The sequence below is a fragment of the Caretta caretta genome, chromosome 6 (assembly GCF_965140235.1).
Source record: "Caretta caretta isolate rCarCar2 chromosome 6, rCarCar1.hap1, whole genome shotgun sequence".
NCBI lineage: Eukaryota > Metazoa > Chordata > Testudines > Cheloniidae > Caretta > Caretta caretta.
Genome location: NC_134211.1, coordinates 91263590 through 91289162, shown reverse-complemented (window position 1 = coordinate 91289162; position 25573 = coordinate 91263590). Strand labels below are relative to the sequence as shown.

The following is a 25573-nucleotide window of genomic DNA, read 5'->3' as shown; positions in this document are numbered from 1 at the left end:
CGTCCGTCGGCTTGTGCTCCCGCGGGCGTGGGGTGTGAGAGGTTGTCATTGCCAAGATGGCGGCGGCCGCGGCTGCGGCCCTGGCGCGGGAGGGTAGGGAAGACGCCTTCCGCCGGCTCTTCCGTTTCTACCGGCGGCGGGATCTGCGGGGCGGGCCCGACTTGCGGGCTGTAATTGATTTCTCCGCCCCGGGGGACCAGGTAACTGCGGGGAGTTGGGGGGGATCCCGGCGTCCGCTCCCGGGCACCGGCCGCCGCTCTCGCCCTCAAGTCCCCCGTTCATCAGACCGACTGGCGCCGCAAGCCTCCTACGCGGGCACTAAGTGCCCTGGGAGGAACAGGAGCGTCAACTCGGCCCTGGGCTATTCACTGCGCTGCCCACCCCCAGCTTTAAGGAAATCGTCAGTTTGGTTCCCCTCAAATCATGAGATGGGCTCAAAACCGTGAGGTGCTAAAAACGCTGGGGCTCTGTCTTGGTTTCCTGGTTTGTGAGCCTTCATCGCTTTGTCAGACTTTTCCCTGCTGCACGCACGCGAGCTAGAAACGTGTGTGCTCGAGGAAGGTGGAAATTCTCGTGTGAGGGCCTGACTCCAGGAGCTGGGGAAATCGTAGGGTGCCATGTGATTTGCACTACATTCTGAGAATTGGCATCTCTAGAGGTTGCATGAAAACCTTTTAGAAGAGTCCATCAGATTTGTTTACAGCGTACTCCGAAGGGCTAAACTTTCCTCCTTTCCTTTTTATGTGTATGTTAATATTTCTATTTGCCTTGCTGGAAATACTTGTCTTGACTATTTACAGTACAAACAATGGTACTGTTAAAGCGGCTGCCCCAATGCAAACAAGCCAACATTGGCTCCTCAGGTTCATACGATCTTTTACCAACAGTAGTTGATCACAATATCTGTGACTAGCATTTTTCCCATCTGCAACAGCAGATTTATGGATGTGTGTTCTTCACATGGGAGTTGTTTTCAGTGTGGTGGGCTGGAACCTCATGGAAAACTTTGAAATGCACCCAGCTAGAAATCCTTTTCCATTACCTATTAATCTCTCTGCATTTCTAAAGCACCATACTAGGTATACATAATCTCTTAATATGATCATATTCCTCTTGGTTTTTTTTTTTAATTGTGTATTATTAAGACTATTTGAGAAAGGAAGCTGTTTCCTTAAGAGCCAATCTATCTGCTGCTTATTTCCTCCCTAAATCCAGCATCTTCTATCTGTGGTAGCACAATTAGCTAATGTAGAGAAACACGTTAAGAATAGAGGATGACAACTTCAGGGGAGTAATAAACAGAAGAGGCAAATAAGCACTCTCTCTAAAATAACATAGTCCTTTTCAACTATGTAAGAGAAACATGCTGCATATGACCCAGGATCAACAATTTTTGTCTACAAACCTGGACAAGTTTAGTGGTCCTCCCATAACATTGTGAAGAGCACGTCCTGATCGTAGGAAGAGCTAGTAATGACCTCCAAATTTAGGTTGCCTAACGCTTTCTACTATAAAAGATTTTTGCAACCCTTTTTTTTAGAAGCTCTAACACCTCTATCTCTAACACCTGCTTTGGAGGATAGAGTTAAAATTCAAAATGATCTGCACAAACTGGAGAAGTGATCTGAAGTAAATAGGATGGAATTCAAGAAGGACAAATGCAAAGTACACTGCTTAGGAAGGAACAATCAGTTTCACACATACAAAATGGGAAATGACTGCCTAAGAAGGAGTACTGTGGAAAGGGATCTGGGGGTCATAGTGGATCACAAGCTAAATATGAGTCGACAGTGTAACGTTGTTGCAAAAAAGGCAAACATTCTGGGATGTATTAGCAGGAGTATTGTAAGCAAGACACAAGAAGTAATTCTTCCGCTCTACTCCATGCTGATTAGGCCACAACTGGGGTACTGCGTCCAGTTATGGGCGACACATTTCAGGAAAGATGTGGACAAATTGGAGAGAGTCCAGAAAAGAGCAACAAAAATGATTAAAGGTCTAGAAAACAAGAGCTATGAGGGAAGATTGAAAAAATTGGGTTTGTTCAGTCTGGAGAAGAGAAGACTGAGAGGGGACATGGTAACAGTTTTCAAGTATATAGAAGGTAGTTATACAGAGGAGGGAGAAAAATTGTTCTTAACTTCTGAGACTAGGACAAACAGCAATGGGCTTAAATTGCAGAAAGGGTAGTTTAGGTTGGACATTAGGAAAAACTTCCAAACGGTCAGAGTGGTTAAGACTGGAATAAATTGCCTAGGGAGTTTGTGGAATCTCCATCATTGAGGATTTTTAACAGCAGGTTGGACAAACGCCTGTCAGGGGTGGTTTAGATCAGTGGTTCTCAAACTTTTGTACTGGTGACCCCAACTGGTGACCCCTTTCACATAGCAAGCCTCTGAGTGGAACCCCACCCTCCCTTGTAAATTAAAAACACTTTTAAATATATTTAACCCCATTATAAATGCAGGAGGGAAAGCAGGGTTTGAGGTGGACGCTGATAGCTCGTGACCCCCCCCCATGTAATAACCTTGCGATCCCCTGAGGGGTCCCGACCCCCAGTTTGAGAACCCCTGGTCTAGATAATACTTAGTCCTGCCTTGAGTGCGGGGGACTGAACTAAATGACCTCTCAAGGTCTCTTCCAGTTCTATGATTGTTGTCATCCAGGAATAGTTAATAAGCGGACCATGGGCCAAATCCAGACTGCCAGCCACTTTTGAACGGACCCTGAAAGCTATTTTTTTATTATCATCATTTGTTTTTTTTATTACTTTCTCTGGAGTCTGGACCTTGACTATACCTTGACCAAGAAATTTGGACCTTGACAAAAAATAATTAACTACCCCTGCTGTAGTCCTTTGAAATTCAGCAGGAATGAAACCCTCAGGCTACAGAAGTGACTTTTCTTTTCTCCATGGAATACTGTTGAAGTTTCAGATATAAACTGTTAAAAAAACACTATTTAATCACTGTGACTTTCACTGCACAGGAGAATGTTGGCAGAATGCCAAAACAGCTGAACATGAATATTTTTAAGGCCAGGCTCACACATTGGCTAAAGCAACAGCATACATTTTTCTGGGAACAGGAGCTGTTGGAGTAGCTTTCAGGGGTCAAAAAGCCCAGCCTCACGCTCTACCTCCCACAATGCCCCTCCTGAGAGGAGACACATTACCCCAGCAACTTATCCCCTTTCTGGTGGCGGTTCTGCTTCCCCCAACTTCCTGGGTGGGAAGGAGAAGGAAGTCCCACAATGACACCCCCTGACTGTTCTTCAGACTACCACAAAGCCCCAGCTATCCCTGCCTTGCTTTGTGGACATAACATGGGGAACAAAATCTATCTGTCTCTGCGGGGACCAAGAGAGAAAGCCAGATTGGGCTCTCAGACCCAGCATGTGGCACCAGCAGCCCATCTACCCTTCTTGGATAGCAGTCTTCTGCTGCCAACTAATGTAATTAGTTCTGTTTAAGTCAGGGGTTCTCAAACGGTGTCAGCACCCCTCAGGGGGTCACGAGGTTATTACATCGGGGTCGTGAGCTATCAGCCTCCACCCCACACCCTGTTTTGCCTCCAGCATTTATAATGGTGTTAAATATACAAAAAAAGTGTTTTTTTAGTTTATAAGGGGAATCGCACTCAGAGGCTTGCTATGTGAAAGGGGTCACCAGTACAAAAGTTTGAGAACCACTGGTTTAAGTGTTAGAAGTATGTGTTGAAGCTTCAAGGTTCAAGCTCTACTAATGAGTCATGATGTGGGGATTGTTGCAGTTTTACTTATTTTATCTTTTTCCTAAAACAAACAAACAAAAAAAAACCTAGGAAATTACACTTTAAAAAGACTACATTAAAAATGTTATTTAGGTTGCATAGTCAAGCAATTTAAGTTAGAAAATGCCAGATTTAAAATTGTCTGGGCCATCCATCATACCAGGAGAAGGAAGCTCGATGCGGAGGGGGAGGTTACTCCACAACTGCAGGGCCTATTTCTGTTCCTCATCCAGTCATGTCTCTAGGCACAGTTCCTCTGGACAGTGTCCATTGACTTCGTAGATGCCTTTGTGAAGCAGTGGGCTCTGTTGGAAGTTCCCCTCAGGATCCCTGCTTCTTTACCTCTGACCTGACCCTTGCTCCTGTTTTTTCATTTGTTATGCCCTATAATCAAGTGATGCTCGAATCCAGTGGTTCCTCCCTCTTCATTGAGGGGGGAGCCTTTAGTTTTGGGCAGGCCTACAGCCACCAATCCCCAGTACTTCAGATATTGCACTCCTTCCAATTCCTGCAATAAATGAGGTTGGGGCACTGCAGACAACAGCCTCTTCCACTTGCACTACCCTGATTCACCCCTAGAAGAGGTCTGTACTGTGCACTGAATGAGGCGGGGTCCTGTGGAAAAAATAGTGTGAGATTAGGTAATTAAAGACAGTTTTGTAATGCATTTACACCAAAGGACCAAATTAAGGTTGCACAGGCAACCTTCATTCTGGCATCTCCTAACTTTTGAGAGCTTGCTTATGCAACCTTAATAATACTCTTAATATGGTTTGTGTTTGTGTGTAATGTCTATATAGAAGTCCTTTCAAAGTGTTTCTATACCTAGTAGGCTGTAAGACAAATGGTCATAAAATCACATAATTTTTATTGCTCTCTTCCCCCAACATAATTTCCAATATGAAGTTCTAAGATTGCATGACCTGCTAGTTAGAGATTAATAAGAACATAAGGATGGCCATACTGGGTCAGACCAAAGGTCCATCAAGCCCAGTATCCTGTCATCTGACAGTGGCCAATGGCAGGTGCCCCAAAGGGAATGAACGGACAGGTTATCATCAAGTGATCCATGCCGTGTCACCCAGTCCCATCTTCTGGCAAACAGAGGCTAGGGACACCATTCCTGCCCATCCTGGCTAATAGCCATTGATGAACCTATCTAGCTCCCTTTTGAACCCTAATACTTCATACCATTTGAAAACTCTGATTCCAGTCTGTCACGTACTATAAAACATTGTGGTTTCTAGCTCTAGTAGTTCTTGTAGCGTGGCCATTACATCTTAATTACTGTATTATTGTATGGACAAAACCAAGTTAGAATGATGTGATTTTTTTTTTAAGGTCCATTATCTTACAAGCTGCCGTCTGTAGAAACAAATGTGTCCAAAAGCACTGGTAGACCAAGGCAGCCCTGGTGGTTTTAATGTGTGATATCTCAAAATCCATCAGGGCTAGAAACAAATGCACTATGCCTTTAAAAGAAACTGAGATTCTACATACATCATATGCTCATAAGCCTGGGATTTTTCAAAATAGCAGACTTTAAAAACATAAGTGGTTTTCAGCCTAGCAGTTCTTTTTAGGCCTTGGTCCAGTGCTTTCTCCTGAGGGCATTCTGCACCAAAAAATTAAAAATTCTGCGCACAATATTTTAAAATTCTGCAAATTTTATTTGTCAAATAAATGTGGAGGCTCCAGCATGGCATTGGGGAGCACAGCTACTGGCTGCACGGTGGTGGGAGATCACTGTGCAGCTCCCCACCCCGGGGCATGGACTCAGTAGTGAGGCTGCACCCAACCCTGACACAGCGCAAGGACCAAGCCTGCCCCAGAAACACCCCAGTGCCTTGTTCCTCCATGTCAGGTGCACCAGGTGTAGGCAGGCAGGATCCAAGTGTGGAGGGATTTAGTGTGTGGGGGATCTAGGTGTGGGTTGAGAGAGTTCTGTGTGGGGCAGTCTGGGTGCAGGTGGCTCGGGGGGCATCTGGATGCATAGGAGCTTTTGGGGGGTTCTGGGTGCATCGGTAATGAGACCCTGCAGGGGGACCAGGTGAAGGGGCTCAGGTGTAGGGAGGGGGTAGAGCTTGGCAAGGGAGTCTGGGTGTCGGGGGCTCGGTGGGGTTCCAAATGCTGGGGGAGTGGAGCCCAGTGGCGTGGGGATCTGGGTTCAGGTGACTCGTCGGGGTATTCCAGATGTGTGAGGGGTGAGGCTCGGCAGGAGGGTCTGGGTATGAGGGGTTCTGGATGCATGGGTGTTGGGTGGATGGGGGAGCAGCTCCCTGTACAGGGATCCTTCCCACTGCAGCTGAGGACTGATGGGTGCAGGAAGTGAGGTGGAGGGGAGAGTTTGCAGAGCTTCCTGCAGCCTTGGGAGAAATCTGGGGGTGGGTCTGACCCAGCCCCAGATGCCGTGCAGGGGAGGAGGAAGTCCCGTCTTCCCCAGCCCAGCCAGGACTAGCAGCTGAGCCCAGCACAGGGAGGAGACACCAGCCGGGTGCTCCCCAGTCTTGCTTCCTGCCCCAGAGTGATTTACCTCTCTGCTGGCTGCCCTGGGCACCCAAAACATACTGCTGGGGAGGGTTCCATGACTGCTCTTGTGGCTTCCCTTTGCTTCCCTGTCAGAAAGTCATTTTTCTGTGGGGAAGCAAAGAAATCTGCGGGGGACATGAATTCTGCACATGCGCAGTGGCTCAGAATTCCCTCAGGAGTAAAAGAGATTTGGGTTCTTGCTCTAATCCCTTTTCTCAGGTTTCATTTCCGCCCCCATACTCCATCCCTACCATATTCTCTTTCCTATTTCTCTCTTTGCCTGCTGTCTAACAGCGAATCTTGCTTAGCTGCCAAGACAACTCTATGCCTTGCAGCAGCGCCGTGAGCCTATGACCAGAACAGCATCTAAAAGCAATGCCTTCAACAACCCACTCCTGATACAAGTTTGACAGATCTTGATTGGGTGATAAGATCATGTGCTGAGCCTGTGTTTTTCCTGCAGTGAGGCTGTAAGTCACACCACCGACAGAATCTGCATTTTCTGTTTGTGGTATTCTTTTCCCTTTCCTCCCCTCAAAAATGACAGATAATACCATCTAAAACAGTGGTTTTCAAACTGCAGGTTGCGACCCAGTACTGGGTCACAGAATGTAAGGCACTGGATCACAGTGGCTCTGGTCAGCACCGCTGACCGGGCCATTAAAAGTCCCGTTGGCGATGCTGCCTGGGTAAGGCAGGCTAGTCCCTACCTGTTCTGACACCGTGCTGCATCCTGGAAGCAGCCAGCAGCAGGTCCGGCTCCTAGGCAGGGGGCCACAGGGCTGCCCAAAGCACTAGCTGTGCACTCCCATTGGCTGGGAACCAGCCACTGGGAGATGGGGGGTGGGGGGGCAGCGCCTGCAGGTGAGAGCCACATGGAGCTGCTTGCGTGCCTCCGCCTAGGAGCCAGGCCTGCTGCTGGCTGCTTCCAGGGTGCAGCGCGGTCCACAGTGCCAGGACAGGAAGGAAGCATGTCTTAGCACCCCCGCTGACCGGGAGCCGCCCAAGATAAGCCCACACCCCAATCCCCTACCCCAGCACTGAGCACCCCCCAAATCTGGAGCCCTGTCCTGTACCCCAAACCCTCATCCCCAGCCCCACCCCTGCACTCCAACCCTCTACCCCAGCCCTGAGCCCGTCCCACACCCCAAACCCCTCATCCCCAGCTCCGTTGGGTCGTGGGCATCAACAATTTTCTTAAACTGGGTCGCCAGAAAAAAAGTTTGAAAACCACTGATCTAAAAGACTGTTGTTAAAAAGGGGTTTTCCCTATAGAAAATGATACAACTAAAAGAACTAAGGGATATTATTAACTTGAAAACCTTACATTTCTTCTGCTTTGGCTGGTTTTCATTTTTCTGTGTCATTAATTTTAAAAGATTTGTAATGATGGTTGTTGCAACAGGAGTAAGCTACTGATAACTTGACACAGAACCCTGGAACACACTTAACTGTTTAATGTTGAACAATGAACAAGGGTTTCATTAACATCTTTTCCTTTTGGGGGGCGGCACGCGCTGAGACTCCCGCTTATCAACACAATATGTGTTCTCCAGGACTTCAGTGTTCCCTCTAATTTTTTACCTCCATATGCGGAATGAACTTGTTATGTGCACCAATATGGAGGTTTGGAGTGTGGGAGCGGGCTCAGGGCTGAGGCAGAGGGTTGGGGTGTGGGCTCTGGGGTGAGGCTGGGAATGAGGGATCGGGGGTGAATGAGGGAGCTCAGGGCTGGGGCAGAGAGTTGGGGCACAGGGATGAGGGGTTTGGGGTGCAGGCTGCCCCGGGGCTGCGGCGGGGAGAGAGAACTCCCCCCAGCCCTCTCTTACAGCAGCAGTTCGGGGCTGGGGGAGAGGCACCTCTCTCCGGAAGCTCCCGGGGGGGATGGTGTGGGGGGTTGTGCACCTCTCCCCGCTGCGGCAGGTCCACGCTGGGGCTGGTGAGGAGGGGCGCCTCTTCCTGCCGCAGCCCTGAGCCCCTCTGCGAGGCTTAATAGGCAGAAGCACAGCTTCGAGGGAACTTTGCTGCTGTCCCTTTGGGAAATTTTAAGCACTTCTAAGTACTGAAAGCATCAGCGGTGTCTGATCCATTTCTGTGTCTCTGTTCTGTCCCTACCACCATCGCAGGTTATTTGATATTTGGCAATGGATGTATTTTTTTTTTTCCCCCATGGGCTAAAAATGTGTTGGATCTTCTCTTCAGTGAGGAGTGAGTGTAAGGCCAGACAGGCTGGGCCAGATATTATACCTTTTGTTCTCCAATAAACTTCTTCAAGCAGCTGAGTTCTCTGATGATGTGAAATGTCTCCAAGCTGTCTTGCTCTGAGGTTTATTTACCTAATTCAATGCATGTAGATCTTTGGGCACAGGAGCAATTTCCATTATTCTGAAGAAAGGGCTGCAGCTGGTGTATTAGCAGCTTTTAGAGGCAGGAGCTGGGAAGTTTGTGGTGACATCCCTGGCTGAGGAAAGAACCTTCTCAGGCACATTCCACGGACAGGAGTCTCTGAGCTAATGACTGTTCATGGTTTGCAGTAATAAAGTTCCTTTTTACTGAGAGATGAGCAAACCAGTAAAAATGGTTAGGTTCAGGAAACTCCTAAATACCAAGGATTTAGTGTCCCCTGACACATTTCACTCAGATCTAGCTGTTTTCTATAGAATTTAAGATGTCACTAAAACAAAATGTTTACCTATCTGTAGGTATTTGTCTTTTGATTCAGAAGACTGTAAACTGAGGCCCTGTCAGCTTTGAGTGTGCAGTGAGACTGAAGCTCTGCCTAGGCATTTATACCGCATTCCTTGTGGAGTCTGAGTTGTTGAACTAAGGCTATGTCTACGCTACCGCTGTAAGTCGACCTAGCTTAGGTCGATGTAGCTTAGGTCGACTTACCGCAGGGTCCACACTACACTGGGTCAATGGGAGACATTCTCCTGTCGACTTACCTTGCTCTTCTCATTCAGGGTAGAGTACGTGGGTTGACTGGAGAGCGATCTGCAGTCGATTTGGCAGGTCTTCACTAGACCCACTAAATCAATCCCAGTGCATCGATCCGCAGAACGTTGATGGGGTGCTGGGGTAGTGTAGACCTAGGCTGAGAGAGAACATGATCAGTGAAACAATCCAAATTAGGTGCAAAGAATAACACTTAACCCTGTAGCTGCTGATTCTGATACAAGAAAAAGAGAAATGTGTGGTCTGAGCACAGGATAGGGAACAATTCTACTACCGGTTCTAGCTCTGACTCACTGTGTAGCGTTGGCCAAGACATTTCATATATCTTAGTTTCCCTTTCTGATAATACTTGCCTACCTCCAAAGGGATTGTGATGAGTGACAAATGTTTGGAAAGTGCTCCGAAGGTGGAAAGTGCTCTGAAGGTGGGAAGTGTTATATAAGTGCTACGCATTACTATCTAGTGCATCTTGATGAATGTGTCACCACCAGCATGAGGTTGCAACCTGTGAATAGGTGAATACAGTAGCATTCTTTCTGGCCACATGTAATTTTTCCCTGCTGCCCCTACTTCTTTAAGAATGAGGGGTTTCCTTTCTGACCTATGATGTATGATAGAGGCTCTAGCTTCTGTTTGATTTGTCATATACTCAAGCTAGTTTAACAATTTGATTGTGCTCCTGCAAGTTCACTAAGGGAATAGTTCTCTGGGAGCATTCCTATCACTAGAGTCCCTGAGACACTAATACACTACAGCATAGCCCCACATAGTGCAGTAGAACTCCTTCCTGACTTACACACATAGCAGGAAAGACTCCCATGCTCCTATTTTAACTTAGTTGAATATAAATCAGATAAACTCCATCTGTCTATATTTGAAGGGGTGTCAAATCTTTGCCCTGTTCACTTGCCTGACTTTTGCTTCTCTCCTGCCAGGTGGTCAGCTCTGACCTAAGCATTTCTTCAGTCAGGGATCAAGATGCTTACAGAGCAGGATTGCGGCCAGTTAGCCAGTGGAAAGCCTATGGCCTGGATGGCTACCCAGGTAAGTGCATCTGACTTCAAGACAAAACATGGCCTTGCCACCTCTGATTTAGTTGTCTCCCTCTCTTGTTCTCCCCACACTGTACTCTGTGGCCTTACTGCCCTGGCTGAAGAATTGATATAGGTCTGTCTGTGTATGATAGAAGTTGTAGCCCAAGTGCAGGAGGAAGAGGAACTGATTTAGAGCTTTGAAGTTTGGTATGCATGAAGAGAGAAACAGAAGAATAAACTGAGTTTTTTGAGCTGTACCAACTCCACCTTCCATCTTGAGACTGGAAATCCGTTGACGTACCCTGTGACGATAATCTTGCATTTCCATAGTACCTTCCATCTCAAATTTCAAATGTTACAGGAATAATTTCACCCATCACTGAAATGCAGTCACCTCTGGGATGAAATGTCACAAATGTTCAACCATGCACAGCAACAGTGCAGAACAGCTGAGCAGAGTAAGAGAAAGGGAATCCCATCTCCAGTTGAAGCTGTCAGTGGAATTTTGGGAGACAGATTTTTCCAGGAGTTAAATGGAGACTAAGAGACTGCAGATCCCAGTAACTAAAGGCTTCTTCTCGTACTTCTGTTGGGTGTATGTCACCTGTGACGTATGCTCTGTAAGCCACTTTGAATGTAACTACAGTTACTGTTCTTGAAAACTAGAATTCCAGGCTTACTGATTTCTCTGCTCTGGAGCTAGCCCACCATTTTTGAAACTGAGATTGCCCCAGGAACCAAATGACAAATGAACTAAATGAACAGGAGGGTCAAAGCTGTAAAATTAGGGAACCAAAAGGGGACACTGAACAGGGACCTTCCCCCCCCCCCGCCCCTCCCCCCAACAGCGACTACTGTTCTTCAAAGGTGTCTAAGGGGTTAGTGTACACTTCCCATAGGAATTCTGCTCAGGGCTGCGATTTAACAAGGGACTGGAAATAGGCCTCACAGTTGCAGAGCATGCTCCTCCACCCTTCCTCCCCCATATCTAGCTTCCTTCTCCTAGTTTGATGGTGGCCATCTTAGCCAGCACCATACGGATGTTGATGAGGAGGTCTTGTGACTTTGTAGGGCTATGGATGGGGTGTGAGGAGATGTGGGAAAAAGTGCAGCCAGAACCTCAGTAAGAGGTTTTGGAGGAGCCAGAAGAGGGGCTGCAACTTGACACAGTCTATGTAGATGTGCACCAGGCTCTCACTTCAGAAGGGACAGGCGTTGGCAGATTCCTTGAACTGCACCAAATACATGCGTAGGTTCATGGCTCCATGGAGATACCACCAACTAATGCCGTCAGCAGGCCATGAAACTAGAGTGAAATACAGACTGGCCCTTCAGGTTCCTTGCCCTCTGCAGGTGGCAACTGGTCCTGCTCATTCTCTAGCCATGCCTGTCACAGGTAGACTAGTCTCTGACTCCCATGAAAGGACCAGCCCCCATGACATGTGGATTCTATTCCAAGTTTTGCTGTGTGACCTAGGATAATCCCCATCTAATGAAGTGTAATTCATGTATGTTGTAGAGCGCTTTGAGAACACCTGGTATAAATCTATCAAAGGGCAAAGCAGTATTATTATTATTCTGTTCCATACAGACGCCAGCAGAATAAAATTAATACTTCTGGTGAGGGAATGTCTTGTAACCAAAGTTGTCAGAAGGCAGCCCCATGATCTGGAGGGTGTGGGGGATTGAGTGGAATGAGAAATAGTATACTAATAACTTGAGAGCACTTTTTCTAAGATAGTTAATTTACTGTTGAAAGGCCTATAAGATGTGCTGGCAGGAGGTTTTTTCTGTGCCTTTACTACCTCTTTCATAAAGCTTCAATGTAAGTTTGTATCCCACTGAGACTTTCAGCCTTGCTGCTTGTCTTCATCTGTTTCTGATTTTGTCTCTGTTTAACCTTATATGTCGTTAGAGTTCAAAAGAACCCAGCTGAACAAATCCTGTAAACTTCTTTTGCTTTCTTTACCATATTGATAGTCCTGGAGAGATTCTAGATCCACATGACAGATATAACGTGGACTGGTGGCAGGGAAAGCGTCCCCTGTGCACCTTGCACCCACCAGTTTGCCTCAACCCTGACATGGCAAGGACCCCTTCTCTGGTTTCAGGGCTGAATTATTAGGGAACATTCCAAGAACTAAATCTTATTCAGCCCAGAGAAAAGGAGGCTGTGAGGAATATTTACCTGCCCACTCCAGCCACCTGTAATTAGTGGTTAGACTGAAACACTGTTTCTTCTCCTGTCATTGCTTTTTCCTCACACCAAAGCTAATCACTGTCTCCACTGCCAGCAGCCTTAGTGCCTACAGTCCTTTACTTTGGGCAGAATAAACCCACTGGCTATGGGATTAGTTTGTCTCTCTGGTACTTTGGTAACAGACTTCATCCACCCATGCATAGAGTCAGTGCTGGAGCACATAAGAGAGTTTCTCAGTGTCCCTCCAATGCTAAGGGTTTAGAAAAATGGATGGACACCTAACTGTATTCTTTCTTTTTTCTTTTCTACTGTATGGACAGGGTTTATTTTCATCTCAAACCCCTTTCTTCCGGGCTGCCAGCGGCACTGGGTGAAGCAGTGTCTCAAGTTGTACCCCCAAAAACCCAATGTGCGCAATCTGGACATGCACATGGCTGCTGAGGAGACCGTTGATCTGTGGGGGCAGAGCCAGGAGCACCTGAGGTGAGTCCTGACTGTCCGAATAATCTCAGATTACCAAATAAAACCAGAAGGATTTGGCACCTAGCTAGTGGAATTTTCCCCCAGGTCAGATTGGCAGAGACCCTGGGATTTTTTCGCCTTCCTCTGCAGCATGGGGCCTGGGTCATTTGCAGGTTTAAACTAGAGTAAATAGTGGATTCTCTGTAACGTGAAGTCTTAATTGTGATTTGAGGACTTCAGTAACTCAGCCAGAGGTTAGAAGTCCATTACAGGAGTGGGTGGGCAAGGTTCTGTGGCCTGCAATGTGCAGGAGGTCAGATTAGATGATCATGATTGTTCCTTCTGGCCTTGAAGTCTGAGTCTGGTATATTTGCAGAGGATGGAACTGGCAGAATATTGCACAAGAAGAAGGGTTTCACATGGTATTATGGACTTGAACATCTTAAATTCAAGTTAGGTCTTTGCACTGCTTGGTGTGCACCTCTGCTAAGCCTCCTTCTTCCTGCCCAGGGAACAGGACCCTCCAGTTGCTATGAATCCATTAGACTGTGACAAGCATGTAAGTAGGATAACCGTTGCCTCTCTCCATTCTCATCCTAGAGATCAGGGGCTGTACCACAGTGAGCCCAGGCAGCAGGGATTGTGAGGTCCCTCTAAGCCTTAGATTGGAGCCAGTGCTCTAGAGGCGAAAAGCCTCTTTCCAAACTCTCTGAGCCTGCCAGGCAACCCGCCTCACACTTCCAACCTGGCAGTGAGTGTCCTGTAGGTGAAAGGCTCCACAGCCCATTCCTAGAACCGCTTGAGCCAGCCAGGCTTGTGTCTCACCTTCTAATCTTGTTTTGATTCCAAAGGTTCCATAACCAGGAGACAGTTCCTGTAACCAGTTTCCTTTTGTGTTCCTCCTTGCCTGCAAACCTGTCCATTCCCTCTCCCTTCCAGAAGATGCGCTTAACATTTTATCAAGAGAGCAAAAATGCCCTGCTGTATTGAAGAGGTGGAGAGCCACTGTAGCCCCATTATGAAAGCAAAATGCTTTCCCCCTCATTCCTTCAAAACTGCCTTGAGAAATTGCTTCTCTTTTCTCCTGGGGTTCAGTAGGAGGAAGGTACTGCAGTCTAGAAATGTTGTGTTGTAATGCAGTTCCCCTTTTACCCTGAGAGGTGAGCCCTCTTAAGGCACATTTGCAGAGTGCTGTAATGGAAACTTGTCTTGCTGCTACCCGTGCTGTGCTGATCCAAGGGTAAGTGAAGTATTCCTGGCTTTTTGTTTCTGAAGTCTTGGCTTTTACATTTCTGCTTTCAATATAGTATGAAAGTTGCTTGTCAAAATCTGGTCAATAGTGCCCCCAACCCACCAGGTGAGAGAACTGGGGTGCCACTGTGACGTGGCAGGACTTTACTAGGAGCATCCTCTGCATGCACAGAGAGCAATCAGGACGGAGGTTAATTTTCAGCTGATGCTGATTCAGCTGAAAGCAGTGCTGCAAGAGTGTGATGCCTGAGAGAAATGTTAGCACTTTTAGTAAGCACTCACTTGAGAGAACGAGCAAGCAAACTGATCCGTGGGCACTTTCACTAGGGGAGAGCGAGTGACCCAGCCAGCTCATCTGTCTTCTTGAGGCAAGGGCTTTTTGGGGTGCAGAGAGAGTTGCTGGATTAAGGAAGGACCCACCTTTAAGGTTGGGCACACTTTTAAGATAGCTGTGGATGCAGGAACTCCATGCTCTAGAGAAATCTTGGCGTTCCCACTCCCTGAAGGCCCCTGTCAAGCACTCATCACTGGCAGAGGGGAAGTTGGGTGTCCTCCTAAATATTGGGAACTGCTCGCAGTTCCAGAGGGCTTAGTGCATTCCTCCGCCATCTTTCTGAGGGAGTTCAAGTTATAGTGGCAGTTACCACCAGGGGATTGAGGAGGAAGCTGATGCCAGCAGGAAGACTTGGGCTTTGGAGCATAATACATTATATAAGAGTACATAAACCAAAAACCTTGAAACTCCATTGCCTCCCCAGAAGAACCATCAGAAGCCTTTTAGCACATGCAACAGTCAGGCTTTTAAAATATGAGTGAATTTAGTGCTATTGAAAGAGAAGAATTAGAGCCCTACTTATTCCAAGCAGGTTCTGTTCATGCATCCTTGCATATCTTTGCCAGTGCATCTCATTCCTGACCCACAGCCCTCTCCTTTTCCAGTTCTGAGCTCCTCCCTCTCCCAGAGCTGTGCTTTGATGCATCTCATGCATGCTCTGTAGTTCTCCCTGCTATTAATTAACTGGGCACCCCGCATAGTTCTGCTAATGCATTTCAGTTTTAACCTGTAGGCTCCCTGCTATTTCAGTTTTGTTCCCCTTCCACACACGCAGCTCTGCTCTACTGATACCTCTCAGTACCTGCAGCACCCCTGGCTATTACAGTCCTAGTAATTTATCATTTCCAAGAGTATGAAATATCACCTTCCTCTCCACAGCAACCACTTGTGAAATTACACATAAAGTATTAAGGCCTCAGGGCAAATAAGCTGTTGAACATGTAAGAAGTGAAGATCGTGGTGTCACAGAAACACCCCTAGCATTGTAAGAAAAAACAGGTGAAGGAAAACATTGAAAACGGAGGTTCTAGTAGAATTGTTTTTTAATTGCACATGTTAAGTTTTCCTTGAAGTGCACGGGAGTCGTAGCTTCTCCCTTGAAGTGCAGTGCCATGTGCCTCTAGGCTCCACTGGTTACTCAGTCCAGCAGATATTTGAAAGTTACTGTATTGCTGCATTACAGTAACTGCAGTTCCCAGTATTGTACCTTGAAGAAGGAAACTGGAATGGGAGCTGTGGAAGTTGGCCTTTAAAGACCTGTCCATGGTTCAGGCTAGAAGCTGTGCTCCTATCTACAGATTGGTCGTTTAGAGGGCAGAAAAAGTGGAAAGGCAACAGCCAAACATTGAAGTTTGGGTCAGACTTGGCAAAGGCAGCAGAAACAGCATGCTTCTTGTTTGCTAAGAGAGAAGGTGTATAATTGGGTTAACAAGCTTATAACTGAAAGCCAACCTTCCTGGCGCTATTATTTATCAAAATGCTTGGATACAGATCCTCTTTCACAGCAGAGCAAACAGTAATAAAATAAAGAAAGAGGAGCTGCAGATGCTGGATAAATGACTGGGAGGTGTTTCATCTGCATGCAGCCCCCTCCATATTTGTCACTGACATGCTGTTATGTGACTTCTTACAGCTCTGCCCTCTTGTGAATCCCTACAGGCATCCCACCATCTCCTAGCGCAAGAGAACATTCCAAGAGGCTATTCCCCTCCCTATCCCTCCATCCTTTCTCAGCCGTGGAAGAATACTACTCTGCTAGCTCAGGCCAGTGGCTCTATCTGCATTAGGGCTGTCACTTCAGCAGACAGTTGTTGTGTCACAAGATGGTGACATTTCCATTCGCAGACTGTCTTCCTTAAAAATACTTGGGGAACTCTCTTTTTGTCTTGCATGCCAGTCTGGATGATTGTCAGCAGTATTCTAGAATCATAGATATTACAAGATGGAGCAGACTTGTTAGTTCATCCAGCATATATCTCACAGCCAATGCAGCATTACTCCTTCCATGACGTCTTCTGGTCACAGTCTGTCATCAACACTTCTTGTAAATGCACCAAGCAACAGAGAATCTATCCCTTCTCTTTGGTGACTGTTACACAGCTGACCCATCTAACTCACTGTCCTCTAGTTCAGCCTAAATATTCTCTTTCTGAATTTCATCCCTTTTTTCAAGTTATACCCCATGTGTTGCCCTACATAATTCTTCCTCCTCTTTTTTTGTTTACACCCTTCAGATGTCCATAGGCTGAGATGTTCCCTCCCCACATTAGCTGTACTTATTTAGTTTTTCCATACCTTTTTAAAGCTACTCCTTCAGTCCACTGATCACCTCTGTTGATCCCATGATAACTCCAGTAGCTCCTATATCGAAAGTGAAGTGATGGCAGTTTGTTCCAGGCCCCTACATTTTGTACAAATGTCATAAACTGAACTTTCACAGCAACTGCGCCAAGGAAAAGATTTGGGCACTGTAAGTGAAAGATCCACTGTGAGGTGTTTAATATGCTGTTTTATGGATGAATGTCTCCCATTTCTACTTGCAGCAATGTCAGAGAATGTCAAGGAAGGAAATAAATTTCCTTTCTATTGTCTCTTTAATTTTGTCTTTTAGGAGTAAAGGTTCCAGCAAACGGGAGCCCAGAAGTTTACTGGAGAAGCTACGCTGGGTGACTGTAGGTTACCATTATAACTGGGATACCAAGGTATTTGAGGGGAATCACTCTTTTGTCTCTCCTTTTTCCTGCATGCTCTGAATGGAGGGTGAAGTTCTGTCAGAAAGGGAGGGGAGAAGGACATCCCAGAATGCAATGGCAGTGAAATCTGTATGTTCCCACAAGGCTCTTTCTCAAGGAGGGCCTTGAGCCAGAGCTTGACTTCATGGGAGTTTAAATCCTATGCTTGTGTTGGGGATTTAATGGCAGATGTGTGAAGCCATGTGTCATTTCCTTTGGGAGGTAGTGCAGTGGGGCACATCTGGCCTGCAGGCCTGATCCTCTGTTCAGAGTATCTCTTCCTCACTGAAAGGAGGTGGCCTTTGAAACAGTGTAACTTGGTAATTGGACATATCTCCTCATCTTGGGTATGTGAAAGTGGAAACTACTTCTGAGGGCAGGTCTACACTACAGTTTAAGTCGATATAACTTACATCACTTAGGGGTGTGAAAAAGCCACCCCTGAGCGACGCAAGTTAGTGACCTAGGCAGTGTCCACACCAGCGCTATGTCGGTGCGGGAAGACGCTCTCCCACCGACATAGCTTCCGCCTCCTGCAGAGGTGAAGTAATTGTCCGAATGGGAGAGCTCTCTCCTGTTGACATAGAGCATCTTCACGCTGTGCCGATATAGCACTTCTAGTGTAGACTAGCTGTAAAAAGACCTTTCCTCTTGGTAAGGGGTAGAGGTGATTGTTGCTGGGGTGGCTGTGAACTTCAAGCCTGAAGCAATAGCAAAGCCTCGCCAGCCAGCAGGAATCATGCAGTTATTGAAGATCTCAGAGACAAAAATGGCCTTTCTAATCAGACTCTCAATCTGAGGGAGGCTGGGAGAGGAATGCAGAGCAAGAGCACAGTCTATCAGCGCGCTGCAGACACACTTAGCCAAATTACCTGCAGCCTTATCTGTACAGAGTGAGCCTATTACTGAACAGCCTTAATGAAAATGCCTCTGCTCCCTCCTGGTCTCCCCTGTCGGAGATAGTCAGTGAGGAACGGAAAAGTGGAAATGGTGGGGTTGCAGTTCTCTGTTTGATATTTTTTGTTCAAAGAGGAGGCAGAGCTAGTTGGCTCTGGGCTTTGGTGATGGGATACTCAGAGCCTTTCACCTCTAGGTTCCCAACCTGAGGTAATGACTAAGTAGGTCTTCTCTGACCGCTGCTCAGTAGTCCATGTAAAATGTTGAGTGTCTCAGTGCAGTTCCTAGTGGCCTCAGGTCTACCACCTAAATCACCATATCACATGGCACTAATTAGCATGTATGTCTTGTGGCAGTCTCAGCACAGATCCAGAGTTGAATGGGCTACTGCGCCTGAATTTATTTCATCCCTCCAAGGGTGTGAGGGATGTTTGCCTTGCTGCTGCCCGTGTGTGACCATTCTGTAGTAATATAAGATGTCACTCTCCAGCTGTCAACCTGGCGCTAGCATGCAATAAACTGTAAAACAAGCCCCCGAGTTCTCACTAAATGTTTTTTAAAATTGATTTTACTGCTTTTGGGTTCTGTTTTTCCTGAGCATTTCTTTTCTCTATGCCCTCCCTTTTCCAGAAGTACTCAGCAGATCACTACACTCCTTTCCCCTCAGACCTTGCATTTTTGTCAGAGCAAGTGGCTGCTGCATGTGGCTTCCAGGGCTTCCAAGCTGAGGCAGGGATCCTGAACTACTATCATTTTGATTCTTCGCTGGGAATTCACGTGGATGAGTCTGAGCTGGACCATTCTCAGCCTCTCTTATCATTCAGGTGAGCTGGGGGAAGGGCTTGTGTATTGTGGAGGGGCAGCACATCCATTTATCTTCTGTTGAATGCATGTTTTTGTAAACTGACTTAAGGTTATGGGAGACCCATGAAACTTAGTGCCAAATTGTCTGTTTGTAACCTTTCACCTCCAGAGGCTTGAAGAGCAGGGATGCTGTAGGTCAGGAGTGAGGTACATAAGCAGAGCAGTGCATGAAAAGGGCACAGGCTTTGAATTACAGTGGATGCTGCTCCTCAGGATTGTGGGGCACATCAGCAGAGTTGGAGACCCAAGACTGGAATAGCTGAATGGCAGGCGGGTGCTGAAGGGCAGGAATGAAATCCATCAGCAGAGCTCCTGCCCAGCTTAAACCAGTGCACAGTTAGTCTGTTTTATGTGCACTAAACTTAAAGTTGTAACAGAGGGTCCATCTGGCATATAAAGAGGAATTTAGCTGATTAAAATCCTCCTGTTTCTGCACATAATTATTATTTCACTAACTGAGCTTTCCCTTCTGTGTGTATTTTCTCTCTCTCCTTTCGCCCCCACCCGCAACCTCTCATGCTTCGCAGTTTTGGACAATCCTCCATATTTTTATTGGGGGGCCTGAAGCGTGATGAAGCCCCGACAGCCATGTTCATGCACAGTGGGGACATCATGGTAATGTCCGGCTTCAGCCGCCTGCTGTACCATGCTGTCCCACGGGTCCTCCCAAACCCTGAGGGGAAAACTTTGCCCTCGTGCCTAGAGCAGGCATTCCCCTCAGACTTTCCTGACCGCTCAGTCATTGAGCACTGCTCTGAAGAGGACTGGCAGATCTGTACCAAGTATTTGCAGACTTCCCGCATTAACATGACCATCAGACAGGTGCTGCCTGTGGGTCAGAGCTTTCCAGATGAGTCCAGGAGAGACAAAGAATGGGATGCAACCTCTGAAAGCTGTTACCACCAGGAGGATAGTGAAGTCAAGCGGCACAAACTCGATACAGACAGCTGAGATCTGGAGACCACTCTTGGGCCTTTGGCTTGGACTGGGCCAGTAACCTCCCAGGTGGGGCAGATGCTTCAGGTGACCATATGGAGTCCCATCCAATTGTGGAGGGAATAGGGGACTCCAGCAGAATAGTTGTGATCTTTAGTGCTAAAATGGTGGTGGTGGGGAAAGGGGAGGGTCTGTGAAGCGGAGGAAGGATGCTCATGTAGTCAAAGCACAGGGGTGGGGACTCGCTTCTGTTTCCAGCTTTGTCATGAAATTGCGATGTGATGTTGGGCAAATAACTTCCTCTCTGTACCTTAGTTTCCCTATCTGTAAAATACCCCCATCACAGGGATTTCGAGGCTCAATACATTAAAGCTTGCTAAAGCTCTTTGAGATTCTTGGATAGAAGGTGCTAGCAAAGGGAAGGGTGTGATTGCTCTTATGTTAAAGTATTTGATTTACAAAGCCCAGTTGAAGTGCACTGCTGATCATGCACAAGTTTGAATGGCAACACGTGTCTGAATGAGCATCTGCTTACTGTGCTTTTAATATGAGGCCACATCTGCAGCTCATACTGACTCAGTTCTCAGAAACCAGAGGCTACCCTAAACATGCTCTGCAGAAGGCTTGCTGTATTAGCTGGAGTCCTGCCCTCTGGCTCTCTGTTTACACCCCACAACCTGCAGCAGAGACTCATCTCATGAGTAGAACTGGGCTCTTTTAAATACCTCAGAGTTTAGAGCACGATAATTAGGGCCAGGCTTCCCTGGAATACCTACTGATTTCTGTTCAGGCCTCCTCCCCATGTCCCTGTGTGACTGAGCCCTAGACCCGATTCTGTCAGAATCGATCCCTCTAGTTGTCTGCAGAATGTGGTCTCTGCAGTCCCTGCTTGGCTCCTTTAAGGAGTAGCATGAGGAGAATGGCTTACAAGCAGGAACAATGAAGTTGTAAATTAAGTACCAAAAAAAGAAATTAATCAGTGACTATCGCTATTGCCAAAAGGTAATTGTATTTAAACAAAATAAGGAAAACACTGGCTTCTGTGCCCATCTTCTTTAGGACTCAGACCTTCCTATCTGCTTTTTAATGCAATTTTAATTGTTTGAGGGCAACGCTCTATCCCAGGGGTATTTTGTCATGCTTTCCCCATGAATACACTTACTCTGTTTTTAAATTAAAGATTTCTATCTCTCTTGGAGAGTTTTTTTCTTTTCTTTTCTTCCGTATAGTTACTTTTCTGTATTGTTAATGCTGCTGCATCCCTCTTGCTGTTTCCTTCAGGGTTCTCTTGGATGTGCTAACCGTGCCATCCACCAGCCATGTAAAAGGAACCCTGCATAGGGCTTCAGGGCCACTTGGATTATATGCTTGGTTTTTTGTTGGGCTGCGTGAGAGAGGTGCTACCTTCAATGCCTCTTGGCTAAGTTCAACTCCAGCATGGATTTGGTATCTCTTCCTGTTGTGGAACGACGTCTGATGTATTTATTAATTACAGAACAAACTCTTCAGACCAGGGACTGTCTTTCTTTGTGTGTGGACAGTGCCTTGCACAATACCAATACATAATATTGGTGGGCTCCTGCAAATGGATGGATAAGGGGATTAGATGGAGCTTTTCTATCTCTTACCTTTGTGGTGCTGCACCAAAAATGCTCCCCAAAAGTCTTAGTCCTTATGGACTTAACATTTTCCTCATACGTAAGTCTTGGGGGAGCAAAGGCTGTCATGAATAAATGCCCTCGTGTGGCTGCATGAAAGCTAAAGGTCTGGCATTTGAATAAGCCCCAGAAAATATCAGAGAGCACATTAGCAGCATCTAAAGGGCAAAATTCTTGCTCTGTTTTGTAAAGGGCTAAGTTAGAGTTCATTGAGGGCTGAGAATTCATAATGAATTCACTACTTGCTTTGATCTGCATTAATCCAGATCTTTGCTTCAGTCTTGAGCATTCCAGTCATAATATGCCCATTAGCAACTGGAAAAGTGTCTAAAATCAGCTCTGTCCAAGTTTAGAAGGTGAGTGTTACCACTGATCTTTTTACGGGACTACGCCCAGGTCGATAGGCTCAAGATGCAGATGATAACCCTTGTCTCCTCTGGGTGGAAGGGGAGACATTCTATTTTTAAACATCCCCAGCATAGGTGTAAATCCAAGAAGTCTGCAAGGAGAGCAGCAAAAGTCCATCTGCTCAGCAAACATTGAAAACTAGATAGGACAAATCCCTAATGCAGGGGACTCAAACACGCGGGCCGCCTGCGGGGTTATTTTCTGCAGCCTGCCAGCTCCCCGCGGCCTCCCCAGCATTTACCTAGAGCGGCTCCGGCCAGGCACGCACTGGGGACAGGACAGGCTCCCTGCCCACCCTGCCCCGGCACCGCTCCGGGAAGCCACCGGGACCTGGGGGAGGGGGTATACAGGGGTCTGTGTGTTGACCTGGCCGCTCCTCCAGGTACCTCCCCTGAAGCTCCCATTGGCCAGGAACGCCCATTGGCCGCAGTTCCCTGTTCCCAGCCAATGGGCACTTCAGGGAAGGTACCTGGAGGAGCGGCCAGGGCAACACACAGACCTCTGTGCCCCTGCTTCACATCCCCTGCCGGGTCCTGGCCGCTTCCTGAAGCGGCGCGGGGGCAGAGCAGGCAGGAAGGGAGTCTGCCCTGCCCCTGGTATGCGCCGGGCTGGACCCAGCCCCCCGAACCCATCCTGCACTCCAACCCCCTGCCCTGAGCCCCTTGCTGCACCCCATACCCCTTCTGCACTCCACCCCCTGCCCTGAGCCCCCTGCCGCACCCCATACCCCTCCTGCACTCCAACCCCCTGCCACATCCTGCACACCTCCTGCACCCCAACCACCTGCCCTGAGCCACCTGCCGCACCCTGACCCTCTGTCCCACCCTGCACCCCTGCCCTGAACCCCTGATGCACCCTGCACCCCTTCTGCACCCCCTGTGGGTAGGGAGAGGGTGGAGTTGGAGTGGGGATTTCAGGGAAGGGGTTTGAATGTGGGCAGGGCAGGGGTGGGGCATCATGGAAGGGGTGGAGTGGGGGCGGGGCTGGGATAGTGAGGGGAGGGTCAGTGGTGCAGCCCTCGGGCCAATGTACTATGGCCCTCATGGTCATTTGAGTTTGAGAGCCCTGGTTTAGAGAGAAGCAAATCAGAAGGGGACATGATAGGAGTCCTGAAAATAATGAATGGGCCAGAGAAGGTAAACCAGATGTTTGTATTTTTGCTTTCTCATAATACGTAAACAATGAGACATTCAGTAAAAGGCAATAAATTTAAAGCCCATGACAGAAAATAATTTTAACATAATGGCAATTTAATCTGTGAAACTCACTGCCCCATGATATTCTTGATGCTGAATTCAGCAGGATTCAAAATATGATCAGAAACTTATACAGATAATGAGAACAGCAACAGTTACATTAGATAATGTCAAACATTATTAGAAGGGCTACAAACCTTTCTGTTTCAGGGTACAAACCAACCACTAACTAATAGGGATTAAGTGAAATTTTCCTTTGGGCAGGTACCTTCATATATTCATGGTATTTTCTTGCACCTTCCTCTGATAGATCTGGTACTGGCTATTGTCAGAGACAGGACACTTGACTAGAGAGACCATTGTTCTGATCTGGTGTGGTAGGTCCTAGGATTTTCCTAGGCAGAAATTTTTTGAAAGAACCCTTCTGTTCCCCTATATACAGTATACCATAATAAAACCAAACACAGAATCTCCCTTGCACCTTTAATGCAGACTTGGCCTGGGCCTCCCAGCAGCAAGTCTACTCAGAGCTGCATTGCTCCTGGGGTCCCAGTGGGGGAAGAGGAACTTCTGGAGCATCATGGGTTAGTTTAGTATAAGCAAGCTCTCTCCCGCGTCCTCTTTCCTACTATTTTAAAGGTACATCCTGCCCCAAGAGGATTTGAATGTGTGCACATCACTCTGAACAGGTTAATCGGCTAAATTCTTATCTCCCTGAGAAAAAGCATTCGCAGGTTGGCAGGAAGCCGGATTTGAGATTCTCACTGAAATCCAGGGCCTGTGCACAGAGAGACATTGGAAATAGCAGCTGCTGCCTCCACTGCTTGCGAGGAGAAGGAGAATGTTTAATGTTTGCAGTAGCTTTTCCTTTCTTCCAAATAAAGAGGCATTGCCTTGTCTCTGAGCAAGTCACAGCAAATGCAGACGTTCCCAATCTCTTTTTGCTTCTCAAAGCCGATTCACTATCATTGACTGGCCGAACGTATCCCCTTAGCCGGACTCCAACCTTTTCTTTTGTTGCTGATGTTAAATATCCTCCCATCTGTGAAATGAGTTTGGCTTCAGTCTTGTTCCTGCTGAGTAAGTATTCACATGCTCAACTCCATCAGCTTCATTGGCACCTGTGTTGAATGGGCTGTGGAGACTGAGCTCTCCCCTCAGCCCTCAAGCTGATTCCTAGAGATCAGGACTGAGCACTGCTGATGGGATAGCAGGGAAGTTCTCACACCTGCTGCCCATGAGATACATGTTCCTATGTAATAGGTCATAAGGCTTGTCCGAGATGTCTTTCAGGCAGGGAATCTCAAAGTACATCACAAAAGTGGCTCAGTATCATTATCCCCTTGCTACCAATAGGAAAAATGAGACACAGGTGAAGTGAGGCATAAAGAACCATTGTCCAAAACTTTAAATTGAACTCAGATCTCCTGACTACCAGTCATGTGCTCTAACCAGTAGACACGCTGCTTCTCTACAGAGACTTCATTCACAAGTACTGTCAAGTCAGCACCTTATACGAGCATTTAAATTTATCTAAAAGAACCTATAACTCCTTCCCAAACTGCATTTAGTATAGAAGGCTGGAGGGTTGTGCCCTGAACAGAGAATCAATAAAGGCCTTGGCTTTCCAGAGCTGATCATCACACCAATCATTTCTGTCCATTTTCTGTTCTAGTGGCTAAGATAAACTTTTTTTTTTCTCCTTAATGGAAAGCCCCATTGATTAAGGTGGGGAAAAATGGGGAGTGCAATTTTGATGTGGCAAATTAGAACTATAATGAGGCAGAGATGAGCTGAAGGGGGAGAATCAGAGATGGCTATTGATTTTTAAATGGTGGAGGATCTGCAGCAGAGCGCAGACCTTAGAAGGAAGACTCATCTTTCATGTCGTGCTGCTTCTTTACAGATAATCAGTCCTGGGGAAGGGGTTGTTTGGTGGTGGTATTTGCGGGTTTACTTTTGAGAGGAAGATTTAAGCTTGGATAAACTCATCAGAGTTCATGCATTTGGGCAGATCTCAAAGATACAGAACTAGGAATCATGGGCTGCACCTGTATAAATCTTGGGCTGAATATCAGGAAACACTAATGGTGGCATTGGTGAGAATGGATCAGACTGTGGAAAAGTTCCACCAAAGAAAGGGGTGGAAGCCCCATTGCTCAAAGCCCAGCAGAATAGACAAGAGGGAATAACCCTTCATTGCCATAGGAATGGATTATTTTAGTGCTAATCAGTCTTTTCATCTCCAGTTTCTGTGCTCTGGGACCTATCATTTCTATGATTGAAAATTCTAATCAGGCTCTGACGACCCTGCTCCTGTGGCTGAGAGCAGTCTTAGGTGTGGGTT

At 47.0% G+C, this 25573-nt stretch overlaps 1 protein-coding gene across 1 annotated transcript; it reads left to right on the top strand.

The window, feature by feature from the left end:
- Positions 1 to 42: 42 nt before the first annotated feature.
- Positions 43 to 21160, top strand: ALKBH1 (alkB homolog 1, histone H2A dioxygenase). The gene is made up of 6 exons (XM_048852725.2): positions 43 to 200; positions 10190 to 10298; positions 12809 to 12971; positions 17147 to 17237; positions 18795 to 18988; positions 19556 to 21160. Exons 1-6 carry the CDS (start codon positions 57 to 59, stop codon positions 19977 to 19979), a joined length of 1125 nt encoding a protein of 374 aa, XP_048708682.1. The 5' UTR covers positions 43 to 56; the 3' UTR covers positions 19980 to 21160.
- The last annotated feature ends 4413 nt before the right edge of the window (positions 21161 to 25573 follow it).

Bases quoted from the DNA above. Each gene is read 5' to 3' on its own strand.
- ALKBH1 (XM_048852725.2), top strand. From the start codon at position 57: ATGGCGGCGGCCGCGGCTGCGGCCCTGGCGCGGGAGGGTAGGGAAGAC. The intron at 10,299-12,808 runs GTAAGTGCATCT...CTGTATGGACAG, and splicing joins TGGCCTGGATGGCTACCCAG to GGTTTATTTTCATCTCAAAC. The intron at 18,989-19,555 runs GTGAGCTGGGGG...CATGCTTCGCAG, and splicing joins CAGCCTCTCTTATCATTCAG to TTTTGGACAATCCTCCATAT.